At 40.3% G+C, this 23793-nt stretch overlaps 1 protein-coding gene and 1 non-coding gene across 2 annotated transcripts; one reads left to right on the top strand and one right to left on the bottom strand.

Annotated features, from left to right (window-relative positions):
- Positions 1–12060: 12060 nt before the first annotated feature.
- Positions 12061–12528, bottom strand: LOC133034337 (uncharacterized). Its single transcript, XM_061109400.1, has one exon. It carries the CDS (start codon positions 12526–12528, stop codon positions 12061–12063), a length of 468 nt encoding a protein of 155 aa, XP_060965383.1.
- Positions 12529–16821: 4293 nt separating this feature from the next.
- On the top strand, positions 16822–16928 carry LOC115721532 (small nucleolar RNA R71). Its single transcript, XR_004012547.2, has one exon. It is a non-coding gene; the product is annotated as a small nucleolar RNA R71 (small nucleolar RNA).
- Positions 16929–23793: the final 6865 nt, after the last annotated feature.

The following is a 23793-nucleotide window of genomic DNA, read 5'->3' as shown; positions in this document are numbered from 1 at the left end:
TTGCTGTCTGCGAGGAACCGGAATTCCGGTTGTGCATCCGGAATTCCGGATGAGGGTCCTGAATTTCCCAGAACCGGAATTCCGGTTGGGCAACCGGTCTACCGGTTGGGGAATTTTTCAGAACCCGTGTTTTCCTCGTTTTTATGTTTTTAGGGGTATTGCCATGCTTTTTATCGATAGGGAAACTTTTAGTTCCTAGTTTTAGTCCCCGGAAAGTGATTTAGCGTGTCACTTATAGCGTTGTGATTTTTATGGTTTAGGAGCCAGTAATCCGCCGCTCAGCTTCAGTTCCTAAGGTTGACGGCACACCTGAAATCGGAATCCAGGTAAGATTAGTATAACAGTATGCATATGTAGATTACATGTTTAGCGTGCATGTAGGAAGCCTGCTAGATTACATTAGTTATGTATATAGGCTTCGAACCATCCAACCCTGTCACGTCGGTACAGGCTGGAGTATGACCAGCAGCCGGAGTATGACCGGTTCGACCGATCAGGCTGACATTTGGTTGGTGGTTCCGTGCTATTGACCTATCCCGTCGGTACAGGCTGGAGTATGACCAGCAGCCGGAGTATGACCGGTTCGACCGATCAGGAGGATACTTGTCAATAGTACCGTCCCTATGAACGTTCAAAACTCAGTACCATGTTGGACATGGCAAGAAGTGGCTCGCACCATGTTGGACATGGCGATAGCGGGACTCGCATCGTGTTGGACACGGCGATTAGAATTATGTATGATATTATTATGCTTTTCTTACTGAGTCTGTCGACTCACAGTTTATGTTCATGTGTAGGTAAAGGCAAGGCTATAGCTGATGGACGGTGAGCGAGCTTATGAGATTGTACATGTCGGGGCGGTTAGGCCTGGAGCGTACGATCCTCGGGACAGCAAGGCTGAATTTTTGTAACTGGTCGTTAGACGACTTTATTTTGATGTAGCAGTTAAACAGTTGAAACTTTTTGTAAATGATTTTATAATCGGGATCCCGAGTCTTTTGTAATTTGGTTTATAAGTTTAATTAAAAAGCAAAATTTTAATTAATCACGTTTTTCCATAAACCTCGTTGATTAGCAACGAGCTGCACAGTACGTTTAAAAATCACGTAATACGCCTAAGGTAGTTAGGGTGTTACAATTTGGTATCGTAGCCGCTGTGTTGTCTTCCGAAGATCGTCACGACATGTACAATCATCATCAGCAGTTAGCTCGGTTCACGGTTCAGTAAGCCTTTAGTGCTTTAGTAGCTTATTTTATTCAGTTATGAAAAAGAAAAGCCTGTTAGGAAGCATGTTAGTAGCCTGATAGTAGAATAGGCGCATGTTTCGTTTTTAATTTCCAAATTAAGCGGCATTAGTAAGCTCTCCTTGAATACGACCTGATATGCCAACTCTTGGTTTCGCAGGCGGTTCTAACTAGATGGACGCCAGGCGGACTACCAGGAGTCAGGGCAACTCCGTAGGGTCGAACCAAGGACAGGGAGCTCAGTTTCCCCCACCTGCCAGGGGCCGAGGTAGAGGTCCCCGAGGCAGGGCTCGTGGCCGGGGTGATGAGAACCCGCCACAGGCTGCCCAGGCTCCCGCTCGATCAGGGAGCCCCGAACTGGGAGTTACGGTTTGCGGAGATGCAAGCCCGGATCGAAGAACAAGACCTCGAGATTCAGAGGTTGAGACAGCAGGGTGCTCCTGCAGTTCCAGTGCCTATAGTTCCAGTGGCACCTGCCCCTGCTGCCCAGGCCGAGATAGTGGTGGCGGCCCATAGATTGGAACCATTGTATGAGCGGTTCCGGAAGCAAGCACCTCCGGTATTCCTGGGAGGTCCGGATGTAATGAAAGCCGAGCAATGGCTGACGGTGATTACCAAAATCCTGAATTTCATGGGTGTCACCGGTAACGACAGAGTGGTGTGCGCCACGTTTCAGTTCCAGGAGGACGCTTTGGTATGGTGGGACATGGTGTCTCAGATCCATGACGTCACCACCATGACCTGGGAAAGGTTCCAGGAACTCTTTAATGCAAAATACTACAATGAGGCGGTCAGAAGCGCCAAGAGGAAAGAGTTCGTTCACCTGACCCAGCGGGAGAACATGAGCGTCACTGAGTATACTACTCAGTTTGATCGGTTGGCGAGGTTAGCCTCGGGAATTGTGCCGACCGACTTCAGTAAGAAGGAGAAGTATCTGGACGGGTTGAATCCCAAGATCAGGCATGATCTGATGATTACCACCGACGACAGCACCACCTATGCTCAGATGGTGGAGAAGGCACTGCGAGCTGAGGGCGCAGTGGGGTGTATGTCAGAATCAGCCAGTACTCCGGTGAGTGGCGGAGCTCCTACCCCTCCTGCATCAGGCTATAGCAGGGGGAGTAGTGGTTCGGCCATTGATCAGAGGAAGAGGGCACCCACTGCTTCCGGTGGCTCGAGTCAGAACAAGAGGTTCCGGGGGAACCAGAACAGAGGGAGTCGTCCTGGTGGTACTGAGACCCGATTCTCCTATCCCGAGTGCCCTAGCTGCAAGAGGCACCATCGGGGCGAATGCAAAGGTCAGGGATGCTTTCATTGTGGCATGCCCGGACACTTCAAGAGGGAATGTCCCCAGCTCCGACCAGAGGCACCGCGAGCTCCAGCGATACCCACTCCAGCCAGGGTATTCGCTATCACGCAGGCTGATGCAGATGCCAGCCCATCAGTAGTCACAGGTCAGCTTTCTATTAACAACTCGCTATATTCAGTGCTGTTTGATTCTGGGGCTACACATTCTTATGTGGCGGCCAGAGTCTTTAGTAAATTGGGTAGACCCTTTGATAGATATGAATCAGGGTTTGGAACCCTGTTACCTGGCGGAGAATTGGTTATCTCCAATAGGTGGATTAGGTCTATGCCGATCAGGATAGATGGTAGAGAGTTAAGCGCTGATCTGATAGAGATGAGCTTAGTCGAATTCGATATTATTTTAGGAATGGATTTCCTATCTAAATATTCGGCGAGCATTGACTGTAAAAGGAAGATGGTGGTCTTCCAACCGGAAAGTGAAGAACCGTTTGTATTTGTGGGTTCGGTTCAGGGATCTCGGATCCCGGTGATATCGGCTATGTCGCCGAGAGAATTGGTGCACGGCGGGTGCTTAGGGTTTCTGGCCGTGGTGGTGGACACCACTCGGCCAGACACCATTCGGCCAGAGGACATCAGAGTAGTACGGGAATTTTTGGACGTTTTTCCCGAAGAACTTCCGTGGTTACCACCTCACGGGAGATTGATTTCGTGATTGACTTGGCACCGTGGGTGGATCCGGTTTCCAAAGCCCCGTATAGGATGGCTCCAGCTGAACTTAAGGAATTAAAGATTCAGCTCCAAGGGTTGCTTGACATAGGGTTCATTCGGCCAAGTGTGTCACCCTGGGGAGCCCCGGTTTTGTTCGTCAAGAAGAAGGATGGATCTATGAGGATGTGCATCGACTACAGGGAATTGAACAAGCTAACGGTGAAGAATAAATATCCATTACCTAGGATCGATGACTTGTTCGATCAACTTCAGGGGAAGACGGTCTTTTCTAAGATTGATCTCCGTTCGGGTTATCATCAGTTGAGAATCCGAGAGGAGGACATTCCAAAGACGGCTTTCCGCACTAGGTATGGACATTACGAGTTTCTGGTTATGTCATTCGGACTAACCAATGCTCCTGCAAAGATTCATGGACTCCGATGAATAGAGTATTCAAGGATTTCCTCGATATCTGTGTGATTGTGTTTATCGACGACATCCTCGTGTACTCTCAATCAGAAGAGGAGCATGAGTTACATCTTCAAATGGTACTGCAACGACTTCGAGAACATAAGCTTTACGCCAAGTTCAAGAAATGTGAGTTCTGGTTGTCTCAGGTGTCCTTCCTAGGGCACATTGTGAGTAAAGATGGGATCAAGGTGGATCCCGGGAAGATTGAATCCGTCAGGGATTGGCCGAGACCGAAGACAATGATGAGATCAGAAGCTTCTTGGGATTAGCTGGGTACTACCGTATGTTCGTGGAGGGGTTCTCCAAAATTTCAATGCCCCTAACCGAGCTTACAAAGAAGAATCAGCGATTTATCTGGTCAGATAAATGTGAAGCTAGCTTTCAGGAGCTGAAGCAGAGATTGATTACTGCTCCGGTGCTAGCTTTGCCTTCGGACGAGGAGAAGTTCGTAGTCTACTGTGACGCATCCAAACAGGGTTTGGGGTGTGTATTGATGCAAGCCGACCGGGTTATCGCTTATGCCTCTCGTCAGTTAAAGGATTATGAACAGCGATACCCGACTCATGATCTAGAATTGGCCGCAGTGGTTTTTGCACTGAAGATTTGGCGGCATTACCTTTATGGGGAGAAGTGTGAGATCTATACCGACCATAAAAGTCTCAAGTATTTCTTTACTCAGAAAGATTTGAACATGAGACAAAGGCGTTGGTTGGAATTAGTGAAGGATTACGATTGCGAGATCCTCTATCATCCCGGAAAAGCCAATGTAGTGGCCGATGCCCTGAGCAGAAAGGGTCCCGGGCAAGTAGCTAGCATGGTTCAGATCTCACCCCAGCTAGCTGAGGATATGGTTAGATCCAGCATTGAGTTTGTAGTAGGTCAGCTTCACAACTTGACGCTGCAGTCTGATCTATTAGAAAGAATAAAAGTCGCTCAGATGACAGATCCGGAGTTAGTGAAAATCCGAGATGAGGTGTTGGCTGGTCAGGCCAAGGACTTTTCAGTGTCAGATAGTGGGATGCTTTTGTATAAAGCCAGGGTTTGTGTTCCGAACAGTGTGGAACTTAGAAATGAGATATTTGAGGAGGCTCATTCTACTCCGTATTCTCTGCATCCTGGCACCACAAAGATGTACCAAGATTTGAAACCGTACTTCTGGTGGAGCGGTATGAAGAAGAATTTGGTAGAATTCGTATCGAGATGCCTCACGTGTCAGCAGATTAAGGCTGAACATCAGAGACCAGCAGGGTTGTTGCAGCCTCTAACCCTACCAGAATGGAAATGGGAAGATATTGCGATGGATTTTGTGGTCGGGTTACCTAGGACCACGGGTTTATTTGATTCCATCTGGGTAGTGGTGGATCGATTTACGAAATCTGCTCACTTTCTGCCGGTTAGAACAACATTTTCAGTGGATCAGTTGGCAGAACTATACGTCAGAGAGATAGTGAGACTTAACGGGGTACCGAAGTCTATAGTTTCGGACAGGGATCCGAAATTCACCTCCAAATTTTGGCAAAGTTTGCAACGGGCAATGGGTACAAAGCTAAAATTCAGTACAGCATTCCATCCTCAGACAGATGGTCAATCCGAAAGGACAATTCAGATATTGGAGGATATGTTGAGAGCCTGTGTTATGGACTTTGAAGGCTCATGGAGTAAGTATCTACCGTTGATAGAATTCTCTTACAACAACAGTTATCAGAGTACGATAGGGATGGCTCCCTATGAACTGTTGTACGGTAGGAAATGCAGATCCCCTATCCACTGGGATGAGACAGGGGAGAGGAAATACTTAGGTCCCGAGTCGCATACGGACCAATGAGGCGATAGAGAAGATAAAAGCTAGAATGCTTGCCTCACAGAGCGATGCATGTAAGAGTTACGCAGATCTGAAACGCAGAGATGTTGAGTTCCGAGTAGGGGACCATGTGTTTTTACGAGTATCTCCGATGAAGGGGATTAAATGTTTCGGGAAAAGAGGCAAGTTATGCCCTAGATTTACAGGACCTTTCGAGATTCTCGAGAAGATAGGTCAAGTGGCATATCGGTTAGCATTGCCTCCAGCCTTATCAGCAGTTCACAACGTATTCCATGTCTCAATGTTGAGAAAATACGTTTCAGACCCCTCTCATATACTCGCATGAGAGTCTTCGCTTCGGCCATGACATGACCTATGAGGAACAACCAAGTGCGGATCCTGGATAGAAAGGATAAAGTCCTTCGGAATAAGACCATAGCATTGGTCAAGGTTCTCTGGAGAAACAGTAAGGTGGAAGAAGCCACCTGGGAGCTAGAGTCAGATATGAGAGCTCAATATCCAGAGTTATTCAGGTTAGATTTCGGGGACGAAATCCTTTTAAGGGGGGGATAGTTGTAAAGCCCGCTTAGTTAATTTGGAAATTAGCAGTTGTTTATGTTTAATTATGAAATTATTTATAGCTATTTAAATAATTTATTACTGTTATTTATGGAATTCAGAAATGCATGATTATGTTATCAGTAGTTTTTCATATTTTGCATTTCCGGTGACCGGTATTTTGGAACTCGGCGTTTGGCTCAGTAGAAATCACAACTTAGTATGTTAGTAGTTTGGGGACGGGTTTTAGACATTGGGAATGTCGGGAATGGCCGGGAATTTAGAATTTCCCAAAAATACCCCTTTGGTGACTCTTATGTGATTTTAGAATGGAGGGGCAAAATGGTCTTTTTGCCCCAATGACTTTTTGTCTTTTAGTGAATTGTTTATTTGAAAAATAAATGTTATTTGTTTATTTTAGTGGCTGAAATAAAATAGTTTAAGTGGCTTTATTCTTTTATTTTTCTCTCATTTCACACTTAGTAAAAAATTAGAAAAACTTTGAAAAAGAGAATTTTCTCTCATTCTCTCTCTATTTTCGGCTGGTGCATGGGATTCAAAGGGCTGGGTTTTCCATCAATTTCTAGCTAGATTCATCATCACTTTGGAACTCTTGTTTGTGGTAGGTGTTTCTTAATTTTCCTCTTTTGTTTTCTTGAGAAAAATGGTGAAAAGATGAGTAAAATGCATGCTTTTGTGGCTGTTATTATCATTGTGTTCGTCGTTGATTTCTGAGGTTTAAAGCATGTTTAATTGATGTTATTTGAGTTGTTTGAAGCATGCTAGTTGTGTTGTTCAAAGCTTTGAGTTTTCTATGCAAAAATGTGATTTTTGGTGAAAATATTGTGAATCTGTTCTGTGATGTTGTTGTTGTTTTTAATTGTTTTTCAGAGGCTTAGATAAGCTTGATTAAGTAGAATTAAGCTAGTGAAATGCATGTTTAGGTGTTCTTGCTCAAGTTTGAGTTTAGAACTCAAAGCTTGAGCTCCAATGGCATTTTTCATGTTTGAGGTTTCGGGTGGTTTTGATGCCTTGGATATGTTCTAGGGAAGGTATAGATGTGTCCGGAAAGTTTGAGGTGATTTGGGGTTGAATTGTGCAAGTTATGAAAATTTGATGTTGTCGTTCGCGAGGAACCGGAATTCGGTTGTGCATCCGGAATTCGGATGAGGGTCCCGACTTCCCGAACCGGAATTCCGGTTGGGCAACCTGCTCCTTAGGGTTGGGGAATTTTTCGTAACCCGTGTTTTCCTCGTTTTTATGTTTTTAGGGGTATTGCCATGCTTTTTATCGATAGGGAAACTTTTAGTTCCTAGTTTTAGTCCCCGGAATGTGATTTAGCGTGTCACTTATAGCGTTGTGATTTTTATGGTTTAGGAGCCAGTAATCCGCCGCTCGCCTTCGGCCCAAATGTTGACCGCACACCCGAAATCGAATCCTGTGTAAGATTAGTATAACAAGATGCATATGTAGATTACATGTTTAGCGTGCATGTAGGAAGCCCGCTAGATTACATTAGTTATGTATATAGGCTTCGAACCATCCAACCCCGTCACGTCGGTACAGGCTGGAGTATGACCAAGGCGGAGTATGACCGGCTCGACCGATCAGCCGACATTTGGTTGGTGGTTCCGTGCTATTGACCTATCCCGTCGGTACAGGCCGGAGTATGACCAAGAAATGGAGTATGACCGGCTCGACCGATCGGGAGGATACTTGTCAATAGTACCGTCCCTATGAACGTTCAAAACTCGGTACCATGTTGGACATGGCAAGAGTGGCTCGCACCATGTTGGACATGGCAGTAGCGGGACTCAGTATCGTGTTGGACACGGCAGTTAGAATTATGTATGATATTATTATGCTTTTCTTACTGAGTCTGTCGACTCACAGTTTATGTTCATGTGTAGGTAAAGGCAAGGCTATAGCTGATGGACGGTGAGCGAGCTTATGAGATTGTACATGTCGGGGCGGTTAGGCCTGGAGCGTACGATCCTCGGGACAGCAAGGCTGAATTTTTGTAACTGGTCGTTAGACGACTTTATTTTGATGTAGCAGTTAAACAGTTGAAACTTTTTGTAAATGATTTTATAATCGGGATCCCGAGTCTTTTGTAATTTGGTTTATAAGTTTAATTAAAAAGCAAAATTTTAATTAATCACGTTTTTCCATAAACCTCGTTGATTAGCAACGAGCTGCACAGTACGTTTAAAAATCACGTAATACGCCTAAGGTAGTTAGGGTGTTACAATGTTGCTAAGTCATACACAGATGAAAGAAGTTTGTAAAAATTACCTGTTACAAATTATTTACTTGATCTATCGTCAATTGAACCTTTGGTTAAAATTAGATCAACTGATCTATCATCAATTTAACCAAGGCAATTTAGATCAAGCAATAATAGGTTTTAGAAAACTTACAAACAATCTAAAACACATACTCTTGCAACAAGGTTAGATTTGGATAGTTGGATGTAGGATTTATTTAATTTTAATCATTTATTTCGAAAAATAAAATAAAATTAAACCTACTATTTTGAAAAATTAGGTTTTGGGTAACCTAAATGTCATTTCAAAATAAATTGCTAACTTTCCTTTTAAATTTCATGTTATTTAATAAATTAAAAAATAAAATATAAAATGGTAAATACATACCATTTTCTTGTTTTACAATTTAATTTAATTAAAAAATAACAAAATTTAAAAGTTAACAAAAATACCTTATTTCCTCTTTTAAAATTATCATGATTATTGTGATCTTATTTTAATTAAGGTCAAGTTACCAAAAAAAATTAATATCTGACCTTAAAAAAAATAAAATAATCAAATTTTAAAGGAAATAAGAAAAAGGTAAGAAAAACTTGATTTTTTTCCTATTTTCAAAGTCAAATTACACTAATATCTAAAATTAATTTTAAAAAATTAAAATTAATTTATTTCTGATAATTAGATTTGAAATTTGAAAAACAAAAATCAACATACAAAACTACACAAAAAATCGGAATTTAATTCCATGAAATAGCATGAAAAATCGAAAAAAATTGGAAAAATGGATGAACTGTACGGATGGCATGCTGTGCATGGCCATCCTCGCGCGGATCTGGGTGCATGACCGAGTGATCACGGCGCAGGGAGGCTGCAAGCAGCCATTCCGCGCGCGTGATCATGTTGCTCGTCACCCCGATTTTTCTAATTTTCAAAAATTCATAACTAATTCAAATTAAATCGAAATCGAGTTCTGTAAAAAAGTAAATTGCTTAGAATTTTCCAAACTATCCAACAAAAATAATTACAGAATAAAAACAGTAACCATTTTTCCCAGAATTCACAAACAACATTCAAACATCAATATGACACTCAAAGCAACATGATACTATCCAAAAAACAAGCAAATCGTTTTAAGTCCAAATTTCTTGCAAGCAAATCAATTACCATGGCTCTGGTGCCAGTTGTTGGAAGTTATTTTACAGGGATCTTAGATCTACTCACAAGTATGTTTATTTAACAACCTAAATATGAACTTCTAAAACGATATGAAATTAAACACATAAGAGTATCAGAAATCTTACAGTGATTGCAGCGGAATATATATGTCTCCTCCCACTCAGATCTCTAACCCTTGATTCCTTTCTGTAGCAGAGTATAATCAAGATCTGAGCCCGAAAGTCCTTCTTCGTTGTCTCTAAAATCTACACAGCCTTCCTCACTATGATTGAGGTATTACTTGATGTGTGTGGGCACTACTCTAGCACTCATACATTTCGAAACAGTGAAGGTATAGAGAGAGAGAGGGTGGGGGCTCAGAGAGAATTTTCTGAGAGAAAATTCTTTCAGAATAATGCTGTGAAAAGCTTTTTACAGAGATGTTAAATTCTGAAGCCTTTGCCTTCTATTTATAGAAGACCACCAAGGGCTATGATTGACATTTTGAACTGAGAAAATCAAGGGAAAAGGAAGGTAAAGGGGGCCGGCCTAGGCAATGTGGAAACAAGGCTTGCCTCTTTTCCAACTTTCCTTTTCCTACACTTGATAGTTTCCCTTTTTGTGAAATGTTGCCAATTCCACTGTTCAACCACATTAATGATAAATCTAATTACTTAATAATTAAAAATAATTATCAAATAATATATTATCATTTATTTTATTAATAATGAAACTAATTAAAGTTTCCTAATTAATAAATATGCCCTTCAAAATCTCTATTTACTGTTTTGCCCTTAATGAGTGCCAAATTCTCAAACTGACAAGTTTATCTTGAGAATTCTTAATTGATTAATTAAAATCAATTAAATGATTCCTACAAGTAATATCATCTCAACTAGTGAGGGGACCATGGGTCTATATATCCGAGCTTCCAATAAGCAGATCTTGAATTTACCACTTAAATTCACTGACTTATTAATTCTTCGTTGAATCCACACATAGAACTCAGAATTGCACTCTCAGTATATAGAATGCTCTATATGTTCCACCATATAGACACATTATTAGTTATCCATTGTTATAATCCTAATGTGATCAATGATCCTCTATATGGATGATCTACACTGTAAAGGGACTTAGATTACCGTAACACCCTACAATGTATTTTATCCTTAAAACACTTAACCCTGTATAAATGATATTTCAACTAAGTGAAATGAGTACTCAATCATTTATCTCGTTTGGTTAAGCTCGAAGGAGATCACCCTTTGCTTACTATTCGCCAGATAGAAGCTATAGATTCCATATTTATGTTAGCGCTCCCACTCAATCGCACTACCGTGTTCCCAAAATGTATGTATTGCCCAGACTACAGTTTTAGGCTTAACTAACAAATCAAAGAACACGAATAACACTCTTGAAATTAAGCCTAACCATATCAGGATTTAGATCATGTGATCTAGGATCAACTTCTGATATTGAATTGAATAGATGTTTACGGTAAGTTTCAAAATCTAATTCAAAGTTCAATATCGGTCCATTCCAATGCATACTCCGTGCATCCAACCTGAGCTTTACTTTAACCTATGTTCTGGAAAGAACATAACATTTCTCCAAATGTAAGTAAACTCTGTTGTAGATTGTCATATCAGTGAAACCCAGTGTTCTGATAAATCTAGGAATACTTTATTCACATAGTCATGTTTATTTTCCACTGTGTTGACAACACAATAAACATGTTCAAGTATGTGAAAGGGGTTTGGATGAATTTATAAATCAAATAGACAAGCAATTGATTAAGTGAACCAAAACATACACAAGTGAATGAAAAATTACTTCTGTTACTTTATTGATATAGAATAATCTGGATTACATTGAAACAGAGTTTTATTTAGGGCATAAAACCCAACAATATATATATATATATATTATTTCTTTTCTTTTCTTTTCTTTTTTTTTTCTCTCTTTTTTATTTCTTTTTTTTCTTTTTTTAAAGAAGAAAACCCCTCAATCAGTGAGCATGTATGTCCACTTCCAGTATTTTTGGAACCCAGACCTCCCAGTACAGCATCACTACAGCATTTCTTCAGCAATTTCATTTTGCAACCATCCCTGCTTCAGAATGCTGGAGCGATGCTAATCCAATGCTGTACTGGGACCTACTGCTTCATCAAGCAATTCCGCTCACACCAGATTGCAGCAACTCTTTTTCTGTCATTCCATTTTTCTTTCACCTGAAATCAAGACCACCACCCCATCGCAAATTCATTAGTAACTAGAGAATTAGAATTATATATATAATTATATAAGTATGTATCTATGTATAGCTATATATGTTTTTTCTTTCTTTTTCCTCTTTTTTTTTCTTTTTTTTTCTTCTTTTTTTTTTTCTCTTTTTCTTTTTTTGTTTCTTTTTTTTTTTTAAGGGGGTGGCACACCCCAAACTTATTACATAGCGTATATATAACTACATATAATCTTGTTCCTCCGCACTCGGGTTGCCCAAATGTGATTAACTAAAGCCTTGACAACCCGAGGCCTTCTTCCTCAAGCCTCTTCCAATGTGATGGAGGTCTTTGCTCGATCAACCTCCCCTCCGATGTAGTGTTTAAGTCGCTGCCCATTCACTTTAAATACTCTTCCGGACTGTTCATTCTTGATATCCACAGCTCCAAAAGGATACACCTTGACAATGGTGAATGGTCCCGACCAACGAGACTTTAACTTTCCTGGAAACAACTTCAGCCTTGAATTGAATAACAAAACTTGCTGCCCTTCTTCAAATACTCGGTGTTGAATTCTCTTATCATGCCATCTCTTAGTTTTCTCCTTGTACAACTTGGCATTTTCATAGGAGAAAAACCTCATCTCTTCAAGCTCATTTAATTGCAACAAGCGGGCTTCTCCAGCAGCTTGGAGATCAAAGTTCAGCTTCTTTATAGCCCAAAAAGCTTTGTGTTCAAGCTCTACCGGCAAATGACACGCCTTCCCATACACCAATCGATATGGGGACATGCCCAAAGGTGTTTTGTATGCTGTCCGGTACGCCCAAAGTGCATCATCTAGGCGTTGGGACCAATCTTTTCTGTTGGGATTTACAACCTTCTCCAATATGCCTTTAATTTCCCGATTAGATATTTCAGCTTGCCCATTAGTTTATGGGTGATAGGCAGTGGCAATTTTGTGTTTTACACTATATTTTGCCAAGAGTGCAGCCAACACTTTGTTCACAAAGTGTGTTCCCTCATCACTTATCAAAGCTCTAGGGGTCCCAAACCTTGTGAAGACATGTTTATGAAGGAATTTCATAACCACTCGAGCATCATTCTTCGGACTAGCAATTGCCTCTACCCACTTTGATACGTAATCCACCGCCACTAGAATGTAGAGATTCCCAAAGGATTGTGGGAAAGGCCCCATAAAGTCAATACCCCACACGTCAAACAATTCCACCTCCAAAATACAATTAAGAGGCATCTCATTCCTAGCGGAGATATTTCCCACTCGCTGGCAGCGATCACATTGTTGAACAAAAGCATGAGCATCTTTAAAAATAGAGGGCCAATAATATCCCGATTGAAAGACTTTGGCAGCCGTGCGTTGTCCCCCAAAATGGCCACCATAAGGAGCTGAATGACAATGCTCCAAGATGCTTCTAACTTCACTCATTGGCACACATCTCCGCATTATACGATCTGGGCACTGCTTGTACAAGTATGGCTCATCCCAAAAATAAAACTTGCTATCATGAAGGAACTTTTTGAGCTGCTGCTTGGTAAAATCAGGTGGATAGGCACCTCCAACTAAGTAATTGACAGCGTCCGCATACCATGGTACCCGTGTTTGCTCTACCACTAGCAGTTGCTCATCTGGGAATGAGTCTTGAATTTTTATTTCTCCTTCTAAGTGGCTGCTGTGATTGTTAGTTTCCAACCTAGAGAGATGATCCGCCACTTTGTTTTCTGTCCCTTTTCTGTCTCGAATTTCCAAATCAAACTCTTGTAGCAACAAAACCCAACGAATGAGCCTCGGTTTAGAATCTTTCTTGGCTATCAAATACTTGATTGCCGAGTGGTCAGTATACACAACAACCTTGGTTCCCACAAGATACGATCTGAATTTCTCAAAGGCAAAAACCACCGCTAGCAACTCTTTTTCAGTAGTGGTGTAGTTAATCTGGGCATCAACAAGAGTTTTGCTTGCGTAATATTCTTCCGCTGTCCAAGAACAGCCCCAATGGCAAAATCACTTGCATCGCACATGAGTTCAAAGGGCAATGACCAATCGGGTGCTACAATCACGGGGGTCGTAACAAGAGCTGTCTTCAACTTCGAAAATGCTTCATTACATTCAGCGGTAAACTCAAATGGCCTATTTTGTTCCAGCAAGCTACACAAGGGTTTGGACACCTTAGAAAAGTCTTTAATGAAGCGCCTATAGAAACCCGCGTGTCCAAGGAAGCTTCTTATGCCTTTCACCGTGGTAGGGGCTGGTAACTTCTCAATCACTTCTAGCTTTGCCTTGTCAACTTCTATCCCCTTTCTAGACACTTTGTGACCCAACACAATACCCTCTTGAACCATGAAGTGGCATTTCTCCCAGTTAAGCACCAAGTTGGTTTCTTCACATCTTGCTAACACTCTCTCCAAATTCTCCAAACAAATCCCAAATGATTCCCCGTAGATAGAGAAATCATCCATGAATATCTCCAAAATACTCTCAGCCATATCTGAGAAAATAGCCATCATACACCTTTGGAAAGTCGCGGGAGCATTGCACAAGCCCAATGGCATCCTCATAAAGGCAAAGGTGCCATATGGACAAGTGAAGGTGGTTTTCTCTTGATCTTCTGGTGCTATAGAAATCTGATTGTAACCCGAATATCCATCAAGAAAGCAGTAAAACTCTTTTCCCGCCAAACGATCCAACATTTGGTCAATAAATGGCAGCGGGAAATGATCCTTCCGAGTAGCATTGTTGAGCTTCCGATAGTCCATACACACCCTCCAACCGGTCACAGTTCGAGTAGGAATCAACTCATTGTTCGCATTAGCCACCACCGTGATTCCTCCTTTCTTTGGCACACATTGAACAGGACTAACCCATAAACTATCTGAAATCGGGTATACAATACCATAATCCAGCCACTTTATCACTTCTTTTCGCACTACTTCCTTCATAACAGGATTCAACCTTTGTTGATGCTCAATGGAGTTACTACAGCCAGCTTCTAGGATTATTTTGTGCGTGCAAATTGCTGGACTAATTCCTTTTATGTCTGCCATAGTCCACCCAATTGCTCTTTTATGTTTCTTCAGCACTTCTAGTAACAAACCTTCAGCTTCAGCTTCCAAACACGCTGACATAATTATTGGCAGCGTTTCATTCTCCCCCAAATAAGCATATTTGAGGTGGCTTGGCAAAGGTTTCAGCTCTAACTTTGGTGGTTCTTGGACGGAAGGCTTTGGAGGCTTGAAATTGCTTTCTTTCAACTCTAAAGACTCAAAAGATCTCTTGAATTTAGGGAAAGGTTGCATCGGCTCAACCCAAGCAACTTGGGTTTCTTCATCTTCACTCAAAGCTTCAAGATCTTCAAGAGAGCTTATCACCCTCTCATCCTTCCACACTTTCTTGTGAAAACTTTCAGCCACAATAGAATCAATTACACTCAAACGTGAACATTCTTCAATCTCATCCGGGAATCTCATAGCATTGAACACATTCAAAGTGACTTTTTGATCATTCACTCTCATAGTGAGTTCCCCATTTTGTACATCAATCAAGGTTCTTCCGGTAGCAAGAAATGGCCGTCCCAAAATAATCAGAACTTCTCTATCGGCCTCATAGTCTAGGATGATAAAGTCAGCCGGAAAAATGAATTTATCCACTTGCACCAACACATCTTCAATTTTCCCTTCCGGATGAGCCATGGAACGATCCGCTAATTGCAAAGTGACGGTGGTTGGCCTCGCTTCTCCAATTCCCAACTTTCTAAAAGTAGACATAGGCATGAGATTAATACTAGCTCCCAAGTCACAAATAGCTCTTCCAACATCTCTACCCCCAATAGAAATTGGAATTGTAAAGCTGCCCGGATCTTTCAATTTGGGTGGGATTTTACTTTTCAACATGGCACTACAACCCTCCGTCAAAGCGACAGTTTCAAACTCCCCAAGCCTCCTTTTCTTTGTCAAAATATCCTTCAAAAAGTTCACATAAGTTGGCATTTGCTCTAAAGCTTCCACTAATGGTATATTGATGTGGAGCTGCTTTAAAACATCAAGGAATCTCCGGAATTGACCATCATCTTGTTGCTTCTTGAACCGTTGAGGAAATGGTAGAGGTGGCTTTTGCAAAGACTTTTCTGCAGCAGAATGCTGACTGGATGCTGTAACTACTGGGGGAATTTCAGCAGCTGAAGTTGCTGGTTTTTTCTTCATTTCCCCCTCTTTTTGGATTGAAGAGGGCTCTTTACTGCCTGTTGCAGCCACATTTGACTCAATTATTTTTCCACTTCTCAAGGTTACCGCTTTGCAATGTTCCTTCCCATCTCTTCTTGGATTTTCGGTGTCACTAGGCAAGGTGCCTTGTGGTCTATTCTTCAAATCATTGGCCAATTGCCCCAATTGAACTTCAAGATTCCGAAGAGATGCTGCTTGGCTTTGAATTACAGCGTCATTCTTGGCCATATAATCTCTCATTAAGCTCTCCAAAGAACTAGTTTGAGAGCCTTGAGGTTGGTGAGGTTGTTGAGGTCTTGGTTGTTGAGAAAAACCCGGTGGGAATGATTGCTTTCCTTGTCCTTCTGCTCCACTTGAACTTGCCCCTTGACCTCCCCATGAAAAGTTTGGATGATGCTTCCATGCCGGATTGTAGGAGTTTGAGTATGGATTGTTGTTGCGGTTGAAGTTTTGATTACCCACATAACACACCGAAGCTGGATTTGAGGGGAAATTTTCAAAAGTATGCCAATCACCACAATACACACAAGAGATTTCTGCCCTTTGAATGGCAGCAGCTGGTTGTACACTTCCTCCCATATTCATATTCTTCAAAATGTTGGTCATTGAGGCCATTTGAGCGGTTAGAGCGGTCAAAGCATCTACTTCAAGAACACCCGCTACTTTTCGGCTTGTAGGAGCTCTATTAGTTGACCATTGATAGTTGTTGCTAGCTATCCTTTCCAAAATCTCAAAAGCTTCATTGTAAGACTTGGAAAGAATGGCTCCATTAGCCGAAGCGTCCAACACCATCCTAGAAGCCGCATTGAGACCATTGTAAAAAGTCTCAAGTTGGATACAATGGGGAATACCATGGTGTGGGCACTTCCTCAACAACTCCTTGAATCTTTCCCATGCATCACTAGTAGACTCATCTTCCAATTGTTGAAAGGACATGATCTCGCTTCGAAACTTTGCATTTCTTGTTGGAGGAAAGTACTTTCTCAAGAATTTTTCAGCCAAGTCATTCCAATTAGTCACCAAACCGGGAGGAAGAGTATTAAGCCATGCTCTAGCCCGATCCCTCAAGGAAAATGGGAACAACTTCAATCTTAAAGCCTCTTCACTTACTCCTTGTAACTTGAAAGAGTCACTCACCTCCAAAAATGAGCGAATATGGAGGTGAGGATCTTCCGTTGGCGACCCACCAAATTGACCAACCGTTTGGAGCATTTGAAACATCACGGGCTTGAGCTCAAAGTGAGGTGCTTGGATTTCGGGTCTCACAATACCCGGATTTAGCTCATTGAACATAGGGGCTGCATACTCTCTTATTGCTCGGGCTCTATCATCGGCCAAAGCAATAGGATTGGCTTCGTTATGAGCACCTCCAATTTCAAACCCATCGGCCATATTGCAGCGTTTTCTAGCCTTTTGTTCCTTCCTCCTTTGTCTGAAAGTGCGTTCAATTTCGAGGTCAATAGGAGCAAGTTCAAGGTCTTCTTCTTGCTCGTTCATACACTAGTTTACACCTGAAAAATAAAAATTCAGCGCACCAAATAGGATTAAAACCTTAAACCAGAAAATAAATTGCAAAATTGTTGATAATACACAATTTTTAGTTTCAATCCCCGGCAACGGCGCCAAAAACTTGTTGTGAAAATTATATACGCAAGTATACGCAGTCACACAAGTAATAAAGTGATAAGTAAGATCGTCTCCACAGGGATTGCAAACAAAAATATCTTGTAAAACCAACTAATTACAACTTAAAATAAAAAGAAATAATATGCAAATGGTTGAGTAATGGTTCAAAATTAAAATTGACAAGAATTAAACCTGCTAAAATTAAAACTACTGCTGCTAGAAAAATTGTTTGCAAGATAAAAATATATAATATGGCAAAAATGGCTTGAATAACTAATTCCTTCTAGTCAGGTTTTTTACAGTCAGTACAGCATCGGTTCAGCATTACTCTAGCATTCTGCACAGAGATAACAACAAATTCCTCTAGGCTTGTGAGAATTTTCCAACACTCACAACTTTAATCCTACCATTGAGCTCAATATATTCCTATATCAAACCAGCAAGCAGGACACCATTCAAACATTCATTTGGTAAGTTATGCAAGGTAAATGAAATATTCCTACTCCACTTACAAAGAAAAGCCTAAATCTAGGTTTTCACTTGCTCCATTCAAGTTGAACTACTAGATCTAGCCCTTCCGGTACAAGATCTAGCTTAGCAAATTGTTATTCATGGCCAAGAAACAACAATCAATTAAAATGAAACTCACTTGAATGAACAAAGGCAAACAAATGCTAAAGTAAGCTTAAAATTTAATCATACCCAACTTAGAAGTTCATAGTCATTCAAGCCTCAAAAGTTTAGCTCATATTCAAGTAAGAAAATGAAATCCAAGCTAAAAACAAATCATCCATGGCTGCTGCCCAAATTTACAATCTCAAGAAGTTTTTGATACTAAGTACAAACAACAATAAAGGAGAGTAAAGAAAGAAAACTAAAGAGAAGGGGTAAAAGAAAAGTCAAACACTAAGGCTTGGTCCCCTCTTCTTTCTTCTTTTTAGTACTCCCTGCTGTGAATTAAAATTTCTCCAGAAAAATTGCAGCTGCTCCAAGTACGAAAAATTGATGAAGATGACTATTGTGTACTTCCTCTTTCTCTTCTTTTAGATGTTGGGTTTTTTAGGGTACCAACCTCCTCACCCAAAATAGAAGCCCAAACTTTTCCACTTTGGCCCACTAGGGAGAGACCCCTTTCTTCCATGTCAGCTAGCTGATGCAATTTGAGTGATTGGACCGAAGTTGCTGAGGTGGGTAAGTGAAATTCGTGTTTCCACGTCACTGCCAGGATGCTGAATTCACTTCAGCATTGCTTTAACATTGCTTCAGCAATCAACCCAGTTCCAGCTTGTACTCCTTTTCTTCCTTGCTTCTTTCTCTTTTACCTATCAATTTAATTCCTCCTTTTTCAACAAAATAAGCACAGTTAATTGGAAAAACACACCCAACAATATCAATATTTACAAAACTTAAAGGTTAGATTACTAAATAGAAAATAACACTAAAACTAATTAAAATTAAGCAAAATAAACACATTTTCATTACTCACCTCACAATACTTTAGTTTAAGAGCATAAAAATTAACTCTATACCATAGAGTTATCAGTTAAGCTCGAAGGAAATCATCCTTTACTTTCTATTCGCCAGATAGAAGCTATAGATTCCATATTTATGTTAGCGCTCCCACTCAATTGCACTACCGTGTTCCCAAAATGTACGTATCACCCTGACCCAAAAGTAGGCTTAACTAACAAATCAAAGAACATGAATAATACTCTTGAGATTGAACCTAATCATATCAGGATTTAGATCATTTGATCTAGGATCAACTAAGTGATATTGAATTGAATAGATATTACGATAAGTTTAATAAATCTATATCAAAGTTCAATATCGGTCCCTTCAAATGCATACTCCATGCATCCAACGCAAGCTTTACTTTAACCAATGCTCTGGAAAGAACATAGCATTTCTCCAAATGCAAGTAAACTTTGTTGTAGATTGTCATATTAGTAAAACCCAGTGTTTTGATAAATCTAGGAATCTTTATTCACATAGTCATGTTTACTTTCCACTGTGTTGACAACACAATAAACATGATCAAGTATGTGAAAAGGGTTTGAATGAATTTATAAATCAAATAGACAAACAATTGATAAGATGAACCAAAACATACACAAATGAATGAAAAATACTTCTGTTATTTTATTGATATTGAATAATCTGGATTACATTGAAATAGAGTTTTATTTAGGGCATAAAACCCAACATAAAGCACCGTACCGAATGGCTCCAGCTGAGTTGAAGGAATTGAAGATACAATTGCAAGAGTTACTGAATTTGGGATTTATCAGACCGAGCTACTCACCTTGGGGTGCTCCGATTTTGTTTGTGAAGAAGAAAGACGGAACCCGACGAATGTGTATTGACTACCGTGTTGGGTTTTGTGCCCTAAATAAAACCCTTTACAATCTGATTAGTTATTAGTATAAGAAATTTGAAGTGATTTATGTTTGCATGAATTTTACATTCTAATGGTTTAATATGTTTATTACATTTACACACAAAATCTGTTAAGTCCATATCATATGTTTATTCACAATTACAGTATCGTCAACACAGTGGAATGTGATTGTGATAATATGAATCAAAAGACTAAGTCCCTGTTTCATCAGTGTTTTGGATTTACACTAATGTGATAATCAGCGATGATGTGTACTTACACTTGGAGTAAGTGTTATGTTCTTTCCAGGACATTAGTAAAGTATACTAGTTTCGAATGTATGGAGTATACATTGGACTGGACCAATATTTCAACTTAGTTAAGATATTACAAACTTACCGTTATATCTTTCCAAGTCAATATGAGTAGTTGATCTTAAGATTAAAAGAATCTAAATCCTGATATGCTTAGGCTCAACTCAGGAGTACTATTCATGTTCTTTGATTTATTAGTTAAGCCTACTTTTGGGTCAGGGTGATACGTATATTTTGGGAACATGATAGTATGATTGAGTGGGAGTGCTGAAAATAAATATGGAATTTATAGCTTCTACTGGTGTATAGAAGTCAAGTGATGATTCCCTTCGAGCTTAGCTAAATAGAAGTAAATGGATGAGCTCTTGTTTAAGTGACTAATTCTTAGATCACTAAACATCATTTACAGGTAGCTAAGTGTTTTAAGGGGCAAAATACGTTGAGGGGTGAGAACGGTAAAATTATCCCATCTCGATGTAAATCATCTATATAGAGGATCTTTGATCACAATAAGATTATAACAATGGTTAAATGAGATAGCATATCTATATCGTGGAACATATAATATGCTCTATATAAGTCTGAGAGTGCAATTCTAAGTTCTAAGAGTGGATTCAACGAAGAATTAATAAGTAGGGATTTACTTAGTAAATTCGGTTCACTTATTGGAAGCCCAGTATATAGATCCATGGTCCCCATTCTAATTGAGACTATACTGCTTGTAAGACTCAATAATTGATTTGTGATTAATCAATTATAATTCTAAAGTTAGACTATGTCTAATTTGTAAATTTTCACTACGCAGGGGTGAAATTGTAAAGAAAAGAGATTCTAGGTTTATTTATTAATTAATAGATTTTATATGTCTAATTAGTAATTAAATTAAATGACAATATTATTTTATAATCTATATTAGTTATTAAATAATTAGTTTTGGCATTTAAAAGGTTAGAATTGGAAAATTGGCGTTTTTGAGAAAATAGAAATAAAAATTACCAAAACTGCAAAAACCAAGTGGGGCCCATTACACACCTTGGCCGGCCACTTAAGCAAGATTTTCCAATTAATATTTTCATTATTTTAATGCCAAATAATTACTAACCTAAACCTAGTAGTTGCCCATAAATAGAAAGTGATGGCTCAGTCAAATAATAAGTTTTCATAACCTTTTCTTAGAAAATTACTTTTTCAGAAAACTAAGCCTTCCCTCTCTCTCTATAGCCGAACCAACCTCTCTCTCTTTTCCTCTTCATAATTTCGAAACCCTCAGTGATAGAGTAGTGCCCACACACAGCAAGTGCTACCTCAATCATAGATTGGAAGACTGTGAAGGATCACACACAAAGAGAAGGACATTCGGGCTCAGATCTTGATAATACTCTGCGACAGAAAGGATACAAGGGTTAGAGATCTGAGTGGAAGGAGACATTATTTTGCTGCACCCAATGTAAGGTTTTCTTAACTTTATATGTGTTTATTTATCGTTTTAGAAAGTTCATATTTAGGGTGTTAAACAACATACTTGTGGGTAAATCTAAGATCCTGGTAAAATAAATTCCAACATACCGAGAGTTGAACAAGTTTACTATTAAGAACAAGTATCCTTTACCTTGGATTGATGATCTGTTTGATCAACTGAAGGGGAAGGCGGTCTTTTCCAAGATCGATCTTCACTCAGGCTATCATCAGCTGAGAATTTGAGAGGAAGATATCCCGAAAACTGCATTCCGTACTCGGTATGGACACTATGAATTTCTTGTGATGTCTTTTGGACTCACTAATGCCCCGACGGCATTCATGGATTTGATGAACTGGGTGTCTAAGGATTACCTGGATAGGTTCGTGATTGTGTTTATAGATGACATTTTGGTGTACTCTGAGACAGATGAAGAGCATGAGTTGCATCTCAGAGCAGTTTTGCAATGGTTACGGGATCATAAACTCTATGCTAAATTCAAGAAGTGTGAGTTTTGGTTATCCCGTTGTCTCATTTCTGGGGCACATTGTGGATAAAGATGGGATCATGGTGGATCCAGCAAAAATTGAAGCTGTTCAGGATTGGCCAACACCAAAATCGGCTACAGAGGTTAGAATTTTTCTGGGTTTGGCTAGTTATTATCGTCGATTCGTTGAGGGTTTTTCAAAGATTGTTGTACCCTTAACGGAGCTGACCCAAAAGAATCATAAGTTTTTTTGGACTGATCGGTGTGAGAAAAGTTCCGTGGAGTTAAAGCAACGCTTGATTACCGCTCCTGTACTAACTCTTCCTTCAGATAAGGAAAAGTTTGTAGTATACTGTGATGCCTCGAGACAGGGTCTCGACTGTGTGCTTATGCAGGTTAGGAGGGTAATAGCTTATGCTTCTCGGCAATTAAAGGAGTACGAGTAGAGGTACCCTACTCACAATTTAGAACTCGCAGCAGTGGTATTTGCGCTAAAGATTTGGCGGCATTACCTTTATGGCGAGAAATGTGAGATATACACTGATCATAAAAGTCTGAAATACTTCTTCACCCAGAAAGACTTGAATATGAGACAGAGACGTTGGCTAGAATTGGTGAAGGATTATAATTATGAGATCCTTTATCATCCTGGTAAGGCCAATGTGGTTACTAACGCTTTGAGTAGAAAAGGTCAGAGTCAGTTGAGTACTATGAAGCAAATCTCCTGACAGTTAGCAAATGAAATGACTCGTGCTCAGATTGAGTTGGTTGTGGGGCAATTGGCTAATATTACCCTGCAATCCACTCTTTTAGAGAGAATTAAAGAAGCACAAAAGCAAGATTCATAACTGATAGAAACCCGAGCTAGGGTTTCGGTTGGGAAGGCTAGTGATTTCTCAGTGGATGAAACGGGAATGTTGAGATTTGGGAATCGAGTTTGTGTGCCCACGGATGAGAACATTAAGAAAGAGGTCATGAATGAGTCTCACACGACCCCTTATTCAATTCATGCAGGGTTGACAAAGATGTACCAAGACCTGAAATCCATGTTATGGTTGCCAGGCATGAAGAATGACATCGCTGAATATGTTGCAAAGTGCCTTACGTGTCAGCAAGTGAAAGCTGAGCACCAGCGACCTGCAGGGTTGCTGCATCCACTGAATATACTAGAGTGGAGATGGGAAGATATAGCTATGGACTTCGTGGTAGGCATGCCTAGAACCACGGGACAATTTGACTCTGTGTGGGTCATAGTGGACAGGTTTACAAAGTCTGCTCACTTTTTACCTGTTCGGACGAATTTCTCCATTGATCAGTATGCTGAGTTGTATGTCAGAGAAATTGTTCGTCTTCATGGTGTCCCAAAGTCCATTATGTCGGATAGAGATCCGAAGTTTACATCAAGATTCTGGGAAAGTCTACATCGAGCTATGGGAACTCAGTTAAAGTTCAGCACAGCTTGTCATCCTCAGACGGATGGGCGATCCGAGAGGACCATTCAGATTTAAGAGGACATGCTACGGGCATGTGTGCTTGACTTTGAAGGATCATGGGTA

This window comes from Cannabis sativa, chromosome 2 (assembly GCF_029168945.1).
Source record: "Cannabis sativa cultivar Pink pepper isolate KNU-18-1 chromosome 2, ASM2916894v1, whole genome shotgun sequence".
NCBI lineage: Eukaryota > Viridiplantae > Streptophyta > Magnoliopsida > Rosales > Cannabaceae > Cannabis > Cannabis sativa.
This window is presented reverse-complemented; position numbering and strand designations above follow the sequence as displayed.